This window comes from Bos javanicus, chromosome 5, assembly GCF_032452875.1.
Source record: "Bos javanicus breed banteng chromosome 5, ARS-OSU_banteng_1.0, whole genome shotgun sequence".
Taxonomy (NCBI): domain Eukaryota; kingdom Metazoa; phylum Chordata; class Mammalia; order Artiodactyla; family Bovidae; genus Bos; species Bos javanicus.
Window position 1 is genome coordinate 106948929 of NC_083872.1, and position 20829 is coordinate 106969757.

A 20829-nucleotide genomic window follows, 5' to 3' on the forward strand; every position below is an offset into this window, starting at 1 on the left:
TCTTTTCATCACCTTTGACCCAGGTATCCTGGGGAACTTGTGAGACATAGTTCTGTAACTCTTAGCCCTCATTAGCCCTACTTTGATGACAGAGGCCTTGCCACGCTGTCCCATGGAGCCCCATCCATAGGCCCCCCAGACTTTCACGTGGCTCTTTGGTGCGTATGTTCGTCCATCCATTCACTCTCCACCCAGTGATGCATTGGGTGCCAGGAGCATGTTCAGGATACAGACTTAGCTCAAATCTTAGCCAGCACTGTGGTTTCGCGAAATGCCTTATGCTTCTCTGTGGCGTTGGTGAGTCTGGATGTCAGAGCCTGTGGGCTGGAGAAATCTACAGCGTGTGGAGGGGATGGGCCAGAAAGAGTCGGGGACTCGAGGAATGTTGAACGTTGTTGACACATGATGTAAGATAGGGGTGAAGAGCCAGGACTGAACACCCACGTCGGGATATTTTTTTAAGTGAAAAGAGTACTGCCAATCTTCATGTCAAGGCAGTAGGTGTGAACCAGGACTGTCCGAAGAAACTGGCCTTGGGTGGGCAAACTGGAACATATGGGCCCCCGAGGAGAGTCCACTTTGAAGCCAGACCGCGTGACTCTGAATTCCACTCCCTGCTTACTGACAGACTGGCCCAGGCAGAATCTGTCCCGTCTCTCTCCCTTTCTTCTTCTGTCACGTGGAGTAATGCCTATGCCTACTCATGGGGTTACTGTGAGAATTAAAAGAGGGGACGCTTCCAAAGGGCTTGGGACCATTCCTGACAGGTGGTACGGGATCAGTAATATTGGCCCTTGTTATGTGTAAGCACACGATCATACACACGGAGCCTCAGGTGAGGCAGAAATTACATGCCAGCAGGAAGTCCTAGACTAGAGACGCAGCCTTACCCACCTCAGTAAGGGATACAGAGTCATTGCAGTTTTATGTGCTAAGTTGCTTCAGTCGTGTCTGACTCTCTGCGACCCCATGGACTGTGACCCGACAGGCTCTTCCGTCCATGGGATTTTCCAGGCAAGAATACTGGAGTGGGTTGCCATTTCCTTCTCCAGGGAGTCTTCCTGACCCAGGGATCCAACCTGCATCTCTTATGTCTCTTGCATTGGCAGGTGGGTACTTTACCACTAACTCCACCTAATCAAGGCCCACAAACACAGAGCGAGTTAGAAACAGAAATGGGAGCAGAACCCAGGTCTCTAGATGCCAAGGCTAGTCCTTCTTACATCCTGCAGAGGGACAGAAGGGTTATGGAGGGAATCAGTAGGGGTGATAGACATCCCTTTCTGGGCTTAATGACCTCATTAGCCCTACTTTGATGACAGAGGCCTTGCCACGCTGTCCCATGGAGCCCCATCCATAGGCCCCCCAGGCTGCAGCCCTGCCTTGGAGCCCCTTCTTCCACCTCACAGAGGGTGTTCCTTTCGCAGCATCTTCCTGTGTTGAGAATGGAGATGAGGTGCTTAAAGTTCACCAAAACCCTTGCCCTTTCCCCGCTTCTTTTTCAGTAGAAATATATGTTTTAAAAACGTAATTAAGAAAACTGAGAAGTACACACTCTTTTCAACACACATGGAACATTCACTAAAGGAAATGATTTTTCTGGGCCATAAAGCAAGTCTCAACAAATTGCAAAGGACTAAGATGATACAGAGCATATTCTCAAGCCACAGTGGAGTCAAGCCAGAAATCGGCAAGAAAATCACAACTAAAACATTCTCCAAATGTTTGAAAAATCAAGCAACACTTGAATAATCCTGGATCAAAAAAGAAATGGCAGTGGAGATTAGAAAATACTTTGAAATGTATAGTGAAAATATGACAAATTAAAATGTGCAGAAAGCAGCCAACACAGTACTCAGAGGGACATATATAGCCTTAAAATGAATCTATTCACTTTGAAAAAGATCATCATCAAGCTATACACTTAAGATCTCTACACTTTACTATATATTTATCGAACTTCAACTTTAAAATTTGGTAAAACAGGAAATCATCCGATTTAGCAAATTCATACCAAAATACAAATGAGTGATAACACTCAACTATATCTACCTTTTAAGAGAAGGGTATTAAAAAGTATAAGAAAAAATGTATTTTTTTGGCCACACTTTTAAGCAGAATGTCCTTACAAACCGGAAAATTTCAGATGACCCATGTCAGAGTTTGGAAGCCTTTCAAATGAAAACTGAGACCAACCCATCCAGCAGGAGGTTGTACAAAAATTGCTCATAGAAACATATTTGGGTGAAAGAGAGCTTAGATATAGAGATGCTGATGAAAGATAAGAAGGGGAAGTCTAGGAAAAATAATGTCCAAATATGTATTTTATAGATTCATATTAAACATGGTTGATAGAGACCTAAGGAGCTCTTTACTGGTATCAACCATACTATTTCTAGTATAATCCTCAGTAAACATCCCCTTTAAAGCTCAGTTGCCTTTCAATGTATAAGCTCAAATTGATTTCCCTATAATCTATAGAGAGTATAATTCTTTATCATTCTTACCCTGCCTGCTTCCACCGCAGGTTAGTTGATAGACTTTCATGACTTGAGGCTCATCTTAATAGTAGCCTTAGTTAAATATTATCAATATTTATGCTCCCTTCTTTTAAATGACTGTCATGTCTGGACCAATCAACTCTGTTGATGAAGGTATTGATTTTCTGCAGGTGCATTCTTCCCGGTCAGCTGAGGACACGGTCTCCTGTTGTGGCCACTGACGTGACCCCACTAGTGGGCAGCGGGCTTAGGTGCAGAGGCCGTGAGCCTGTGTTTCCAGCTGTCAGATACACAGCCTCTGGTTGATGTTTTCTATCAGGTTACCCATACCTTGTTCCTCTTAGGGCGTTGGTTGTAATAATCCCTTCACCCTGGCATGGCACTGAGGTTGTCCTCATATAACACACAGTTCTTATAAATTCTTCCGCTCGTGTGATCCCCATGATCACCCTGCAAGGGAGACAAAGCCGGACCAGCATCAGCCCCATTCCACAGATGAGGAAGCTGAGGCCCGAGAGGGCCTAGGACCTGCCCAGGGTCACACAGTCATAGGTGACAGCTGATATTCACACCAGCATCTTCTAATCCGCCGACTAATACTGTTTTTGCTTGTTCGATGATTTTTTTTTTTTTTGACTGTGCTGCATCTTTGCTCCTGCAAGGGCTTTCCTCTAGTTGTGGGTTGTGGTGCTTGGGCTTCTCGTTGCAGTGGCTTCTCTTGTTGCAGAGTCTGGGCTCGAGGGTGCTCAGGCTTCAGTAATTGTGGCACATGGGCTCAGTAGTCGTGGCTCCCGGGTTCTAGAGCACAGGCTCAGTAGTTGTGGCTCACGGGCTTAGTTGCTCCGAGGCATGTGGGATCTTCCTGCATCAGGGATCGAGCCCATGTCTCCTGCATTGGCAGGCGGATTCTTTACCACTGAGCCACCAGGGAGGCCCTCCCTGTTCACTGATTCCTATCATAAGCGCTAGAGAAGTCCTCATCTCCTGGGTTCAGACAACGATTTTTTTTTTAGAGAAGGACTCAGTAAAAACAACAGAGAGTGATACTCGCCTACAGGCAGAACCTCCAAGACTGTGTATGTATCGCTGCAGAGACTCAGAAGGCAGACAAACCACCTGCTTTAGGTTTTGAGCACAGCCCCGACTAATCCGTTGAACACACATTGGTACTTGCACATGAAGTAAAAAAAAAAAAAAATAGCCCCGTACTTAGGAAAATATGTGTCTCTGGAGATTAAGACTAAGAGTTCTTGGTGTTGGGATTTTAATTCAAGTTTCACCTCTGGCACCATCCACATGATGCTCTAAGTAGCATTTGAACCTATGTGTGGTCCTAAAGAGTCACCTGCATCCCTCCCTGCCCACAGTAAACACGATGATGTAACAGAACAAGCCAGTGGTCACTCAGAGCCCCCGGGCCAGCCGCAGTCTTGCTGTAGCACTCACAGCTGCCAGTCCTCAGCCTTGAGGTCTAGGAGATAGAAGAGCAGGGAGAGGGGCCTGGTCCCCCGCAGGGTCCCCAGGCATTTGGGGTCTTGGTGGCACTCCTGACCCAGGATCCTGCCAAGATCAGAGAACATCGGCCCCACCCCCTCCTGCAGTCCCCTTCTGGGGTCTATGCCTGGCGAAGACCCCTCCATTCAGCTTCAGCTAGAGACCACCGAGCTGGAAGCGGTTACAAGAGGCCGAAACTAGAATTTTCCAAAGACCAGTAAACATCTGCTCCCACTCTCACATCCCTCTCCACTTTCTCACTCTGTGCCTCGGTTTCCTCCCGAGTAAAAGGGGTGATAATCCTCTCGTGGCTGTCTTTGGTGTTAAATCAGTTAGTGCGCCTACGACACTCAGTGCAGTGCTTACCACCTGTTGTTGTTGTTAGTCATTCAGTCCTGTCTGACTCTTTGTGACCCCATGGACTGTAGCCCACCAGGCTCTTCTGTCTATGGGATTCTCCAGGCAAGCATATGAGAGTGGGTAGCCGTTCCCTTCTCCAGGGGATCTTCACAACCCAGGGGTTGAACCCATGTCTCCTGCACTGGCAGGCAGATTCTTTACCTCTGCGCCATCTGGGAAGCCCCTAAGCACCTATTAGCAATTTAGCAAAAGTTGATGATGATGATAAGCATATCAGCCAATCCTAATCCTCTTGGTGGCCATGGAGCCAGAAGTCCAGCTCTCTGTCCTGCCGTTAATCTGCAGTGTGACCTTGGCCACAGTGTGACCCCCCAGCCCACCCAGGGACTCAGCTTTCCCAGTTCTCAAAGGGGCCAAGTCAGGAATGCTGTGTTCTGACCAGCTGTCCCTCTTGGAGGCCTGAGGGAGCTCCACTTCTCGGACCCCTTCAGAGGGATGGTCCACCAACCAGGACTAGGTCAGGCATGTGGAAATGAAACAGAGAGGGAAGAGGGTGAAGAAAGCCCACACACGCAGCAGCTGCAGCCAGGGTTCATTCCAAGCCTGTATTCGGTTACACGTTAAACCACTTAGTCTGTTTTTTCCTTTCCAACTGTTTGACCATCACGCAGGCCTGACCCTTTGTTGAGCAAGAACCCAGAGCAGGAAAGTGGCACTTATTTAACTGATGGAGAGGGTGGAGCTGGTTTTTCCACAGCAAATATACTGGCTTCGTTTTTATTTTAGAATCACCAAGCTTCCCCTACACCCCAAGTATGGGATCTCTCCACTTGAGAGATGGAGGCTCAGGGCACCTCCAGCCTGAGCTAGGGCTTACAAAAGCATCAGAGAATAAGGGGTTGGTGAGACCCCGGGAGCAGAGTGTGTTATAGACAGTGTATTATTGTGTTGTTGTTGTTCATTTGCTGATTCGTGCCCGGCTCTTTGTGACCCCATGAACTGGGGCCCGCCAGGCTCTTCTGTCCATGGAATTCTCCAGGCAAGAATACTGGAGTGGGTTGCCTTTCCCTTCTCCAGGGGATCTTCCCGACCCAGGGATCGAACCCAGGTCTCCTGTACTGACAGGAGGATTCTTTACTGGCTGAGCCACCAGGAGCGAGGGTCAAGGAGGCAGGGTCACCTCCTCATACCCACAGGATTTTCTGGGATCCTGTGACACAGTTGACTATCATCCCCTGAGGGGAGGGGGGTCTCTGCCCCGCCTGCCTCCCCCACCACTGTCTATCTCGTACCCCTTAGAGGAGCGTCCTCCCATTGATTCCTGCCCACCCAATGAAACCCACTTAAGAAGATGAGTCTGTTTCTGAGAAATCACGAGACACTCCTTGGAGCTCAGGGGGAAATGGTTCTGGAAGATGATCCGAAGCCCGGCTCCTCCAGTCACTGGGGGTGCAGGGGGGCAGGGGGCAGGAGAAAGTCTATCAGGCAGCTGGGGTTTGCTTTCCTCTCCAGGGGCTGCTGCCGCCATTCCCATCCCCACCCCTATTACTGCCGAGGAGATGGTCTTAATCACAGGGGAGGGCTGAAGAAAGCGGGGAGAAAGGAGGGCAGGGAGGAGAGTACTCTAAGCCGGCTGCCTGCTGGGCCCATCTAGAACCACTGGGGCCCACCCACCCGCCTTCAGCCCGTCCCCCCATCCCTGGTCACTAGCCAGGAGGGTTTAATGGTGGCTGTGATGTCTTTCCCCATGAGATGAACATGCAAATCACCCTTTCTTACAAAGTCAGAAATGCTTCTCCACCTTAAGCCTTCTAGCTGCTTCCCCCGCCTTCTTATTTGAAAATACCTACCTTGGGTCTCCACTCCCTCCCCGCCCCCAGTACTGATCCCTAGCCCTCAGCATCCTCCGCTGATGCTGCTCTGGCAAAGGTGAGACCTGCCAGGCTCTTGGGACTGGCTGTCTCAGCAGCACGTGGCCCCGTGGCCCACCCCTGGCTCCCCTGTTCTCCTTCAGCCAGTCCCTTGTGAATCAGTCTCCCCAAGGCCGCTTCCTCCTCCCAGGATCTTTCCTCCGCTGCTTCCTGGCTGTATGTGCACCTGCCTTCAGTGTCTGCCCCCTGCTCTCCAGGCCGCTGCCCCTGGCCCGTTCAGACCCTGCTCTCTTTCTCTTGGACAGCCTCAACTGTACCAACTGCTTAACTGGTCTCCCCAAGCACTCAGGCAGCCCCAGCCCCGTGCTGCCCCTGCCCTGGGACTCTCTCTGAAATGCAGGTCTCATCAAGGGACCCCCTTGATGAGCACTTGCCTGAAGTTCTCAGGATGTGAGTCCAAGGCTTGGCTGACTGTGGTCTGACCCCTACCTGCCTGTACACCTCTCATCCCTCCATTTACAGCCCATACCAGTGGGCCTCAAAGTGCAGACAGACAATCTACTTAGGATTCTTAATTACTTTCATCTTTAAAACAAAAAACAAAATTAAGCTTTGATGGTATTTACTATATAGATTGACAACAATCCATGAATAAAATTTATAAATAAATATACATATTTATGGGGTATGCTGAAAACATTTTAGTGATGAAGTATACAGTTAGAAGAGTTTGGTGACCAGTGCCCAGCATTACAGCCCATCTTACTGCCCATCCTCAGCGACCCTGTTCGCATTCTCTGGCAGACATTTGTACTTATCACTCCATCCACCACACCAGGCTGAAGTTAGTTGTGGGTGATAGAATATTCAAACACATACCTTAAAGAACCATCAGTTTTTTTGTTCTCTCATATAAACTAAGTCTGGAGGTGAACAGCCCACAGATGGTGTAGCAGCTCCAAAATCATCTGAGATCCGGGCTCTTTGAACTGATTGCTCTACTCTTTTCAACTCATGGTTTCCAGCTCATGGCTCAAAATGGCTGCTTGAGCTCCAGCCATTCCATCAGGATTCCAACTTACTAGAAGAAGGAAGAGGGGAAAAGAGACATGCCTTGCCTTACTTTTAGGATATTTCTGATTACTAGAGATAAAGAGTGGCATTTATTAATGATAAAGGGGTTGACCCATCAGGATGATATCACAACACCATATCTATATACACACCAAGATATATGAAGCAAAAATGAACAGAGCTAACCAACAAGGACATATTGTATACAAGAGAACTATGCTCAACATCTTATAATAAACTCTAATGGAAAATAACCTGAAAAAGAAAAAAATATATATATATATATATACTATCTCAATATCTTGCAATAACCTATAATGGAAAATAATCTGAAAAAGAATATATATGTATAGGAAAAGAATATATATGTACAGAAAAAGAATATATATGTATATATAACCTAGACAGCATATTAAAAAACAGAGACATTATTTTGCCAACAAAGTTCCATCTAGTCAAGGCTATGGTTTTTCCAGTGGTCATGTATGGATGTGAGAGTTGGACTATAAAGAAAGCTGAGCACCAAAGAATTGATGCTTTTGAACTATGGTGTTGGAGAAGACTCTTGAGAGTCCCTTGGACTGCAAGGAGATCCAACCAGTCCATCCTAAAGGAGATCAGCCCTGGGTGTTCATTGGAAGGACTGATGCTGAAGCTGAACACCTGATGCGAAGAGCTGACTCATTTGAAAAGATCCTGATGCTGGGAAAGATTGAGAGCAGGAGGAGAAGGGGACGACAGAGGATGAGATGGTTGGATGGCATCACCGACTCAATGGACATGAGTTTGAGCAAACTCTGGGAGTTGGTGATGGACCGGGAGGCCTGGCATGCTTCGGTTCATGGGGTCACAAAGAGTCAGACACAACTGAGCAACTGAACTGAACTGATACATATATATGTATATATATTCTTTTTCATATTAGTATATATATTATTATATAATATCATTATATATTATGTATTGTTATATATATATAGTTGAATCACTTGGCTATACACCTGAAACTAACACAATATTGTAAATCAATTATATTTTAATAAAAAATGTTTCAAAGAAAACAATAAACAGAGTTGAAGACAGATATATAAGTTCATGGTCCTAGTGAGAGTCTGATATACCTTTTTTAAGAGTCAGTAGAGCAAGCAGCAGAGACGGCAATGGCAGCCCACTCCAGTACTCTTGCCTGGAAAATCCCATGGACGGAGGAGCCTGGTAGGCTGCAATCCATGGGGTCGCACAGAGTCGGACACAACTGAGCGACTTCACTTTCACTTTTCACATTCATGCATTGGAGAAGGAAATGGCAACCCACTCCAGTGTTCTTGCCTAGAGAATCCCAGGGACGGGGAAGCCTGGTGGGCTGCCGTCTATGGGGTCGCACAGAGTCGGACACGACTGAAGCGACTTAGCAGCAGCAGCAGCAGCAGAGCAAGCAGCGGAGAAGGCAATGGCACCCCACTCCAGTACTCTTGCCTGGAAAATCCCATGGACGGAGGAGCCTGGTAGGCCGCAGTCCATGGGGTCGCGCAGAGTCAGACACGACTGAAGTGACTTAGCAGCAGCAGTAGCGGCAGAGCGAGCAGACATAAAATCAGTAAGACTGAAGCTGTAAAAAGCACAACTAGAAAGTTTGACCTAATTGATGGCTATAGAACAATGGCAGCTCATGGTGACAGGGTTTACCTTCTCAAACACACGGGAAACGTTCACCCAAAAATGTTACTTTAAGAAGGTGCATATACTGCTTATGCTTCCGTGCCCTCTGCCATCAGTTAATCCTGGCAGTACCCAGCAGGGCGGGGGGCTGGAAAGTGTCATCCACTCCAGGTGGCCAGGTACCCAACTGAAATGGGGGCTTCTGGTCCTAAGGCTGAGGGGGAAGTGTTAGGAAAGCCAGCAGCCTCAGTCCTTCTAGCTCCCTTCCCCTGGCAGCTCTGGTCCCAACAGCAGTGCATGGTGGATAAGGGCTTGGGCTGAGTCAGAAGCTCCTCGTTCTGTTCCGGTTTTACCACTTATTTGCTCTGTAACTCGGACGAGTTATTTAACCTGTTGGAGTCTCAGTTTGTTTATCTAGCAAAATGAGAGTAACTCTATTTCATAGCATCTCATCCATCTGGCATCTTCGACTCAATAGATATGAACTTAAGCAAATTCCAGGAGGTGTTCCGGACAGGGAAGCCTGGTGTGCTGCAGTCCATGGAGTTGCAAAGAGTCAGGCACGACTGAGTGACTGAACAACAACAACTACTACTTCTTAGGGCTGTTGGGTAGCTGGAACGAGATCATGTGTGTAAAGCACTTAGTCCTGGGCTTGGCACGTGATAAATGCTCAGTGTCAGCTGCACAGAGAGGTTAAGTAACTTGCCCCATGTCACACAGCCAGGAAATGACAAGGCTAGATTTCGCATCCAGGCATCTGGCTCCAAGCTGGTTCTGATACTTCTCTGGGGACCTCTGCCACCCCCAGCAGAGGGCCCTATAGATGGTAGGGCCTCATGGAAGAAGCACACAACAGGGAGGATAGGAAACCATTAGCCATGTGACTTGAGAGAGGTTATGTTAAAATGTGTGACTTAACTCAGATGTGTGTTAATTTCCTCATTTCTTCTGCAGAAGTTTGGATTAAGTGAACCCAGAGGTTTGTACTGACCCTGACATTCCACAGACCCTTGCGGTTCTGTCTTCTCTACCCCTAGTGGCTGAAACTTTGCCATTAGCAATGTGTGATTCTAGTTAAATCCTGTCACCTGCCTGAACTCTTAAATACAGTTTCCTTCGGAGTATCCTGATACCTCGGTTTGTGGGTCAAGAGAAGGCTCTGGTGCATGGATCCAGTGGGCCCCGGCTGGGAGGGGAGGACCAGACACAGGGAGAGGAGAATACAGACAGGAGAGGCCGAGCCCACTGGCCCAGAGGGTCCCTTCTTAGGGACCCGCCTGGTGACCTGCATGATGACTGTGTAATAGCTCCTGGGTCAGTCGCCTAGCCAACTCCAGCCACTTTTTTATAGGGCTTCCTTTTTTCTCCTTCTGTATTTTTTCTGCCACCCTACCTCTCAGACTAAATTGGAAGAAAATGGGTTTTGTCTTTTTTTAATGAGAAGACAAAGTCTTAAATTACCTTATTTGAGGTCTGCAAATAGAAATCCCAAATAAGACATCCACCTCTTCTTTTCTCTCTTCCTCTTGCCTTGTCTCAGGAGCCCCTGAGCTCAAAATAAATCACAGAGCAGTGGCTCTGGAGGAAATAATCTGGGTCGGACCAGTACCAGTCACCGAGAGTGGGCAAGGCGGTGGGGGAAGAGCCTGATGGGACAGTGGTGGGAACTGTGGAGAAGGAGACAGAGGTGGGCAGAACGATGGCTTTGCTGCTCTGGGTCTGGAATAAAAGAGGTCCCCCTAAAGGGGCAATTCCTTAATGAGCAGCTATGTTGAGTGTTAGCGTGTGTGTGTACGGGTTCCCAGGAGACGAGGAGCCCGAGTAGAGACCACAGAGGCTGCTATTGGATCTTAGATGCAAATGAGACCCCCGGGCACAGTGACCCTTCACTTTCTCATCTCACTGACGCCAGTGCCCAAGGAGCCCACCAGTGGGCATCCACCAGGGCTAGGGGAGGCAGCATGGCTCTGGGGCAAAGACTAGGAGTTCTACGGCTGACATCCTGATTTTAATCCCTGCCCCAGGTAATCAAAATAGCCAACCGAGATTTACCCCATGCTGGGGACTATGGTCAGCCCCTCACAGAGACCATCCCGTCGAGTCTGCAAGACATCCCGCCATGCAGGCATCGTCATCATTTCCTCCTGTCCAGATGAGGACATGGAGGACAAGAGGTTCCCTAACTACCCAGATTCTCACGTGGCTGTGACAGATCAGGGTTGGAACCCAGGAGCTGGGCTCCAGAGCTCTTGTCTTCCTCCTGCCAAGCCACTCAGCCCGCTGACCCATTTCCTTCTTTGGAAAGTCGATGTGCTGGGGGCAGGCAAGGTGGGCTGGGGATCATCGAGTCCCTTTCCGAGCACGGTGCTCTGGTTTGAGGTTCACGCCTCACCTACATGTGCAAAGGTCCTATTCAAACGATGCAGGATTCCACTGCAAAGCAGGTGCACTGAGTGTGTGTGTGTGTGTGTGTTGTGTGCATTCACGCACTTGTGTCTGGCAACCCTGCTGAGACAGGGCAGAGAGTAAGAGCACAACAGGACTGGAGACTTCCCTGGTGGTCCAGTGGCTTAGACTCTGCACTCCCATTGTGGGGGGCCCAGGTTCGATCCCTGGGCAGGGAACTAGATCCTACATACCGAAACCAAGAGCTCACGTGCCACAGCTAAAGATCCCACGTGTCACAACTAAAGATCCCACACATCACCACTAAGACCCAGCACAGCCATGGAATTCTCCAGGCTAGAGTACTCGAGTGGGTAGCTGTTCCCTTCTCCGGGAGATCTTTCCGACTCAGGGATCAAACCCAGGTCTGCACTGCAGGCAGATTCTTTACCATCTGAGCCACCAGAAAAGCCTATTTAAAAAGAATACAGCAGGAAGGTGCAAAGTTGGTGGGAAGACTTGCAGGTTAGACCTACGTCAGAGGGGGCAAACCAAGATCCACAGGCCTAGAAAATTCTGTCTGGGTCACCTCCATTGTATGTCCAGTGGCCTCTGGGTTTTTCTGTTCTTTACTCAGGGTTGCACACCCGCAACCTCAGAGCCCCCGGTCAGACAGGCTTAGGAGCCCCTTGAAAGGAGCCTCACTGGGCAGCCTGGCTCTGGGCTGGTGAGGCTGACTCTCTGGACGCCCTGGCCATGCATGTGTCTTCTTTGCAGGCCCAGCAGCCATGGCCCACTACAAAGTGGAGCAGGATGACTGGCTGACCGTCTACCTGAAGTATTTGCTCTTCGTCTTTAACTTCTTCTTCTGGGTAAGTGCCCCCAACACGCTCCCCGCTACCCCAGCACTGAGTGAGTCAAGTCATCTTTGCTGTTTTGTGTTATCACTCTGGCGTGGATTTTTTTCTTTTCCAAAGACCACGCAGGGGCAAACTCTGCCTGCTTGAGAGCAAATGTGTGCATTTATTACTGAGAGGGAACGAAAGTCTCAGTCCACAGGTTGGCATGGGCAGCGTCATGGCCTCTGAGAGAAGGATGCTCGGCCTCGCTTGTATCCCAGCCTCCTCAGCCCACGGGGTCCACTCTGCCTTCCCAGCCATAGCTCGAGGCCCTGGGGCCTGGCGGGAAGTGTGACGGCTTCTAATAACTGCTTCTTTGTGTTTGAAGTCCATTTGCCTCTTATGACTCACATTCTCCAGGCCTGAGGCAGAGAGACGCAAGTCCTGGGGTGGGGTGGGGAACAGCAGGGCGGGGGGCAGGATGCCTCTGTGCTTGGGGAATGGTCTCCATAGTGACCCCGCCCCAGGAAACTGCCCAGACTAGGTCTTCTAGGAGCAGAGGAGTCTGTCCACTTGAGACAACTCTCCAGGTAACCGGGAGCAGAATACCATCAGGTGCCCAAAGTAGCCAGATACTGGAGTGTGTATATCACTTTGTGAGATGGTCTCACTGGGCCTGGAGGGCTAGGGTGTGGGCAGCGTGGGCAGCTCTGCTGTGAGCAGCTCATCTGTGCTGTCTGAGGCTGTTGTTATTCATCAGTAAGTCGTGTTCGACTCTTTCTGCGACCCCATGGACTGCAGCATGCCAGGCTTCCCTGTCCTTTATCGTCTCCCGAAATTTGCTCAAACTCTTGTCCATTGAGTCAGTGATGCCGGCCAGCCATCTCATCCTCTGTCGCCCCCTTCTCCTCCCGCCTTCAGTCTTTCCCAGCATCAGGGTCTTTTCAATGAGTCTGCTCTTTGCATCAGGTGGGCAAAGTACTGAAGCTTCAGCTTCAGCATCAGTCCTTCCAGTGAATCCCCAGCTAAACAAAAGTTAGCTCTGCAGTGACAAACCTGCATTTTTGCCTGAATAATGTGCTTGTTCCCCGTCCCTCCTGCCTGGAAAAATCTTTCATGTTATACGTCTCTAAGAGCTCCTTTTCAACTGCTCGATGGGACGCCGCCTAGATTCAAATCAACCTCAGATTTTGTTCAAATCAACCTCAGATTTTGAATGTGCCTCAGTTTATCTTTTATTGGTGTGTTTCACAGATACCCTGAAACGGTGTCTGTATGTAAAGTGCTTGATTCCGTCTCTGCACACAGAAGGCACTCAATAAATGCAGTATTTTGGATACATGAGATGTAGAAGGCCCCAAATGCCACCAGATCAACCTGCTGATGAGGCTGGGCTAGATTTCCTTGTTACCATGGCAAAAGATACAGTCTTGGAAGCATCTCGGAAAGGCAGAGGCAGAGATAGTCTGTGTCTGCCTTTTCGGTCTTTCACTAAGATAAATGAAATTGCTTAATATGGGGAAGGGTCCTGGTGCAGCAGTTAAGATTTGATGCACACACTGAGGCAAGGTTTCAAAGAGTCTTGGAGGGGAGACATGTGATGCTATCTATTCAGAAGTTGAACAATCTGATACATGTTTGTAAGTTGCAAAGTTCCTGAAACAAACCATAAACTCATTTTATTTGCACCTTTTATCTTCCTGGGCAAGTGTTTCCTGGAATAGTAAAGTTGTATAGAGGAAGACAGTAGAACAATAAAGTCACGTGGATGTGATCAGTATGCTCTGTGGGTGTAGACACTTCCGATTCCCAGAGATAAATCCAGTGGGGTGTTTAGGATACTCGCTGAGTGAGGGTTTTTTTTTAAAGAAGAAGTATGCTTTTCCTGATCATGAAAGTCTGATGTATCTACTTTAATAATCTTAAAATACTGAAAAATATAAATAAGGAAAAATTGTCCCAGTATCTTACTGTCTTGGGCTGCTGAGGAGCCTTGACAAAGGAGCATAAATTGGGTGGCTTCAGACAACAGAAATTTGTTGTCTCATAGCTCTGGAGGCCAAAAGTCCAAAGTCAGCTCCCCACACAGACCTCCTGCTCTGAGTTAAAAATACCCCTGCCCGGGGGGTCTGGCTGAACACGGCCCAGCCTCCAGGGACTCAGTCAGCCAAGTCTCCTCCCCATGCAGGGGATGGTCAGTTTCAAAGGTTCAAGCTTTGAGGTTCTGGCATCTGTCCCCCGGACTCCCTACGATCTCAATAGACATGGGACAGACCCCTGGTCTTCCTTCTCCCACGGCAGAGCCAGCCCCATGCATTCGGCGGCACACAGAGTCCCTGGGAATTTTCAAGAATTCTCCAGGGAGAGATCTTGTCCTCGAGGACCCCTTCCACACACCCCAGAGTCCAGTGGCTGGTCCTCCCCTCGGAGCAGCCCCTCTTATAAGACGCATATCAGAGCCAGTGTCTGCACTGTGGGTGCTCTCCACCCCCCAGAGATCCCCACCTCTTCCCCCTTCCCCATAGAATCTGTGTAGAGCACCAGGGAGGGTCCCCAGATACCCCCCATTTGCCGTCCACCGCCCCTCCCCGCCAGAGAAGGCAAGGCACCCCACTCCAGTACTCTTGCCTGGAAAATCCCATGGATGGAGGAGCCTGGTGGGCTGCAGTCCATGGGGTCGCGCAGAGTCGGACATGACTGAAGCAACTTAGCAGCAGCAGCAGCAGCAGCAGCCCCTCCCCCCACCCCAAGCACAGCCGCGGAAGGTGCCCTAGACAGCAGAGGCAGATTGATTGGGGTGAACACTCCAAACACTTCCTTGTCAGAACAGTGATCCTGCCCCGTGCATCTCCTTGGTACACCGTCCAGATCCTGCTGGGAGAAAGTAAGAAAGCCCAGGTTCTCCTAGTGGGAAGATTTGTGGGGACTCCCCTGGATAAAGACCTTCCGTGGATCATCCCTTGCCATGCTCGGATCAGCCCTGGTGGCCGTACCTCCGTTATCCTCGTCACCAACAGGGAGCAGACTCAGTCAGTTCAGATTCCTCCTTACTGTATTGTTGTGATAAGCAAGCTGGAGCTGACATCCAGGTATTCTGGTCAACGATAATTGAAAATCCAGTCTGTGCCATTTATTAAGCAGATGCTAAGTGCCAAGCCCTGCTGTGGGCCCTTGGAGTATGTCTGTGGACAATGCTTCCTGCGTCCGTTGAGCTCACAGCTGAGGGCTCCCTGGGCTGTGCTTCCACCTGCATCATGCTAGATAACCTCCCAGTGCCCCGGGGCTGTGAACAGCTCTGTGAGAGCCCCGGGTTACCAAGGGGGAAGCCATCTGCCCAAAGCCCCAGAGCTGGAGGCATCTCTCTCCGATCCCTGAGTTGTGTGCTTGACCATCGGCTCTGATGTCATCCATTGCCTCCAGCTCCGAGTCCTGCGTGTTCCCAGTGTCCTAGGGGTATGTGCTAAGTCACTTCAGTCGTGTCCAACTCTTTGCAATCCTATGAACTGTAGCAGGCTCCTCTGTCCATGGGATTCTCCAGACAAGAATATTGGAGTGGGTTGCTGTGCCCTCTTCCAGGGGATCTTCCCGACACAGGGATCCAACCTGCATCTCTTATGTCTCCTCATCAGCAAGCAGGTTCTTTACCACTAGTGCCATCTGGGAAGCCCATGAATTAGTGACACAGTAGAGCATGCCAGGAAGACTCAGGCTCAAGTTCCAGCTCAAATTCAGAGCATATTGTTTACTGTCATGGTGCTGTGGACTGAACTGTAACCCATTGGGATTCATGTGTTGAAGCCTGAGTCATCAGTGAGGCTCTATTTGAAGACAGAACGTTTAGGAGGCCTGGCGTGCTGCGATTCACGGGGTCTCAAAGAGTCGGATACGACTTAGCGACTGATCTGATCTGATCTGAAGGTTAAATAAGGTCATAAGACCTGCCTCTTGAGAAATCTGTATACAGGTCAGGAAGCAACAGTTAGAACTGGACATGGAACAACAGATTGGTTCCAAATTGGGAAAGGAGTACGTCAAGACTGTATATTGTCACCCAGCTTATTTAACTTATATGCAGAGTACATCATAAGAAACACTGGGCTGGATGAAGCACAAGCTGGAATCAAGATTGCCAGGAGAAATATTAGTAATCTCAGATATGCAGATGACACCACCCTTAGGGCAGACAGTGAAGAAGAACTAAAGAGCCTCTTGATGAAAGTGAAAGAGGAGCGTGAAAAAGTTGGCTTAAAGCTCAACATTCAGAAAACTAAGATCATGGCATCTGGTCCCATCACTTCATGGCAAATAGATGGGGAAACAGTGACAGACTTTATTTTGGGGGCTCCAAAATCACTGCAGATGGTGATTGCAGCCGTGAAATTAAAAAACATTTACTCCTTGGAAGAAAAGTTATGACCAATCTAGACAGCATATTAAAAAGCAGAGACATTACTTTGCCAACAAAGGTCTGTCTAGTCAAGGCTATGGTTTTTCCAGTAGTCATGTATGGATATGAGAGTTGGACTATAAAGAAAGCTGAGCGCCGAAGAATTGATGCTTTTGAACTGTGGTGTTGGAGAAGATTCTTGAGAGTCCATTGGACTGCAAAGAGAACCAACCAGTCCATCCTAAAGGAAATCAGTCCTGAATATTCATTGGAAGGACTGATGTTGAACTGAAACTCCAATCCTTTGGCCTCCTGATGTGAAGAACTGACTCAATGGAAAAGACCCTGATGCTGGGAAAGATTGAAGGCAGGAGGAGAAGGGGACGATTGAGGAAGAGATGGTTGGATGGCATCACCAACTCAATGGACATAAATGTGAGTAAGCTTTGGGAGTTGGTGATGGACAGGGAGGCCTGGCGTGTTGCAGTCCATGGGGTCGCAAAAGTCAGACACGACTGAGCGACTGAACTGAACTGAACTGAAGGTCATAAGAGGCTTCCCAGGTGGCGCTAGTGGTGAAGAATCCACCTGCCAATGCAGGAGACTTGAGTTCAATCCCTGGGTCGGGAAGATCCCCTGGAGAAGGGGTATTCTTGCCTGGAGAATCCCACGGACAGTGGAGCCTGCCGGGCTACAGGCCACAGAGTCACAAGGAGTCAGACACGACTGAAGCGACTTAGCATGCATGCACTCACAGGAGATCATAAAGGTGGGGTCCTAATTCATAGGGTTGGTGGCCTTAAGTGGAGGACGAGAGCACTCTCCAGAGGACACCTGAGGACACAGTGGGAAGACAGCTGTCCGTAGGCAAAGAAGATCCTTACCAAAACTGAATCAGCCGGCACCTTATTTTCAGGACTTCCCACCTCCAAAACTGTGAGAAATGGAAATAAATTTCTGTTTAAGTTGCCCAGCTATGGTGTTTTATCATGGCAACCTTGAGCAGACTAAGACATTAGGCAAATCACTTCATCCCACCGAGCCTCGCTGTTTTCATACGTCGTGTGGGACTACCAGTACCTGTAAGAATTAAAGATTAGTATCGAGGAAAACATTTCCCTCTTATTTCTGGCACTTACTGCATGCTTAGCTGCTCTGCGTTGCTACGGGGATTAGACTAAGGGGTCTGCCTCACCTCCAAAAGCTTTCTGTGTCCAGATCTCTGACTTGATGGCTTTGGGGATCACGACCCATGTAAGCAGTTCATGAACGCACAAGAAACGCCTCCATGAAGCTAAACTTACCTTTCAGTGTGCTGTGCACTCGTATGTTCTCCTCCGTCTCATGGTGGGTGTTCTGTTCTGCGTTTTAGTGCAGGGTGCTGTTGCTCTTGCTGTTAGTCGCTAAGTCCTGTCCAGCTTTTTGTGACCCCGTGGACCTCAACCCACCAGGCTCCTCTGTCCATGGGATTCTCCGGGCAAGAATACTGGAGTGGGTTGCCATTTCCTCCTCCAGGGGATCTTCCTGACCCAGGGATGGAACCCATGTCTCCCATGCTTCCTGCATTAGCAGGTGGATTCTTTACCACTGAGCCACCTGGGAAGCCCTTTAGTGCAGGTTACATCCATCCCACCAAGTTTATCTCACAGCCCTGAATGGTTACATCCCGAAGTTTGAAACACCCAGAGCAATGGGATGGAGGTTGGTCGGGGGGAGATTCAGGTGCCAGTTATGCAGTGCAAGGTCTTGATGAGATTTTAAACCAAGCCTCCACCAGCTGCCAGTGCAGCACAGTTTGAGGGTTATAAATCATCTCACTCTCCAAAAAGATCCTACAAGCACTCTGTAATTATCCTCACTCCCGTTCTGTAGATGATGAAATGTCAGCTGAGATGATTCCCGGAGGTCAGTTCTGGGCTTTCTGACTCTGAGTCTGCTGCTCTTCCATCTCCATAGACCACGGACATGTAACCACAGCCTTAGACCCACCCCGCTGATGCCCTTGTGAACTCCCAAATGTCCCCAGGGGTCAGGGTTGAACCCGGATTAAGATATGTTTTGATGGCATGGGCAGTTTAGACACACAGAGTGCGAAGAATATAAGCAAAACTGAAGTAGCATGGCAGTACACACTCACATTCTACATCTAAGCTCCGCCCCACCTCCGGACCCCTACCCCCGCCTCATCCCACGCCTGCCCCCCATCCTTCACCATCACCTGCCCCTGACTCCCCCACCCCACCATGCAGTTCCATTAACGCAGAGTTGATTGTGCCCATCTCACCAGCAGGATACAGCTCTGGGTCAGGCACCAAAATGCCAATCCTTTCATGATTCTAAAATGAGCGTGACTCAGGCTTGCTAGGAAATGCTTTACTCTCCCTCCTGTGTCCTACACGGGTCCCTACAGTTCCCATCCCTCTTGCAGTGGTGCTCTCTAACTTATTGTTTTAATTAGCTGCTTGGCTATGTTAATAATCAAGGCTTTCCCAGCCTCTCAGGAGCTGCGCGGGCTGGAAGAACCGGGGAGCAGCGGCTCCCTTCCCTGGAGAGGCGTCTCTGCTCCGGAAGCTCTGTGCTGTCTGGGGTGCTGGCTGCCGGGTGGGCATCTCCCTTAGGGGCCCGTGGGGCTCGGCCTCCGGGAGATTCCTGGGATCCCGTGGGAGGACACGGGCCAAGGCGGGAGGCAGCTGTGATGGAGGACTTGCCCAGCCAGGGGGAGAGAGGCGTCTTGAGAGCACCCCTCCAGGGTCCTCAGGGAAGGAAGAGACTCTGCTCACCTCCCCGCCGAGAGGAGAAGCCTTCACTGCTCACCATCACCCCCACAGAATGAGGCCTGTGCCCACCTCCTGAAGCAGGCCATCTGAGGAAGAACATGAGGGGCCCCATGGCTGGCGTTTCTGCCACGTCCCATCTTAAGATGCCGAAGTCACAGGACCCCATGGTGCCTGGGCATCTGCCTCTCTGAGCTGCAGCATCTGCTGGGGGACAGGCCCTGCTTGGGGCGGGGTTGCTCATCTGGTCTGCCCAGGGCCACGGTGGGGAGGCTGGTCCAGGAGGAAGCCTGGGGTGACTGCTCTGAGCTGTCCCTGATGCGGCCCAGAAACCAGACAGTTTGCTTGGAGGAATCCACGCCTGAGTCTGGGCTGGGGGCCTTGGGTGCTGGGTGCTGGGGGCGATTTTTCGGTGGGGATCCCAGCTGGTCAGCCCTGGAAGCACACACACTGCCTCTGGAGTGAGCAGGGACCAGGAGGACAGGGTGGGCTGTTGTTCAGTTGCTAAGTCATGTCCTACTGTTTGCAACCCCATGGACTGCAGCATGCCAGGTTCCTCTGGTCTGCACTATCTCCTGGAGCTTGATCAAACTCATGTCCATTGAGTCAGTGATGCCATCCAACCATCTCATCCTCTGCCGTCCCCTTCTCCTCTCACCCTCAATCTTTTCCAGCATCAGGGTCTTTTCCAATGAGTCCCCTCTTCGCATCAGGTGGCCAAAGTATTGGAGCTTCAGCATCAGTCCTTCCAATGAGTATTCAGGATTGATTTCCTTAAGGATGGACTGGTTTGATGTCCTTGATCTCCATGCTGTCCAAGGGACTCTCAAGAGCCTTCTCCAGGGTGGGGTGGGGGGACGAAAAGCTGTGGCAACACTTGGGGTGGCAGATGGTGAGCTATGAGGTCAGAGGGGGACAGGCCCCTGCTGTCCCTGCAGGAGAGTGAAGAGTCCAGAGTGACCCTGGGGGGCTGGTTGCTTTGGGCAGTGGCGGTCCCGTTGATGAGGCTGCCAGGGGTGGGGAGCTGGAGGACAGAAGTGGTTCTGACTGGGTGAACTCACATCCAGCTCCCAGTCCTTCCAGTCCAGGTGGTGCTTGGCCCCTGGAGGCCTGCAGCAAACACTTAAGGGAGAGGACAACACTGTCACCTGGGCGATCCCACTCCTGTCCAGGGTCCCTCCACTGGGACCCCCACCATCCTGGGCCTGCTCCACCGGCCGGTCCTCCACCAACCCCAGCACAGAAAGCCTTTCAGCGGCCACACAAGACAAGGAAAACATGCAGTAACTTTTCCATTCTGCCTGCTTTCCTTTTCTGCCTGCAGCCTGAGGTCTCTCCGAACCAGCGTGTGCAGGCCACTCAGGCTAATCCTCCCCGTGATGACAAGCGACTTTTTGGCCATGTTTCTCTTCTATAAATGGGCCGTTCCTAAAATTACACGGCCTGGGTGCCCTGCCGCCCCTCCCGGCCTGTGTGTGTCCT

General features: G+C 50.0%; 1 protein-coding gene across 3 annotated transcripts in view; it reads left to right on the forward strand.

Annotated features, from left to right (window-relative positions):
* The window catches only part of TSPAN11 (tetraspanin 11), a 62325-nt gene that overhangs the window by 17393 nt on the left and 24103 nt on the right, over positions 1-20829 (forward strand). For all 3 annotated transcript variants that reach the window (XR_009736663.1, XM_061418232.1, XM_061418233.1), the window contains one exon: positions 12125-12219. Coding sequence is in view for 2 of the 3 variants with exons in the window: in XM_061418232.1 (XP_061274216.1) it covers positions 12136-12219 (84 nt within the window). In the remaining variant the exon portion in view is untranslated. The remainder of the gene's footprint in view (positions 1-12124; positions 12220-20829) is intronic.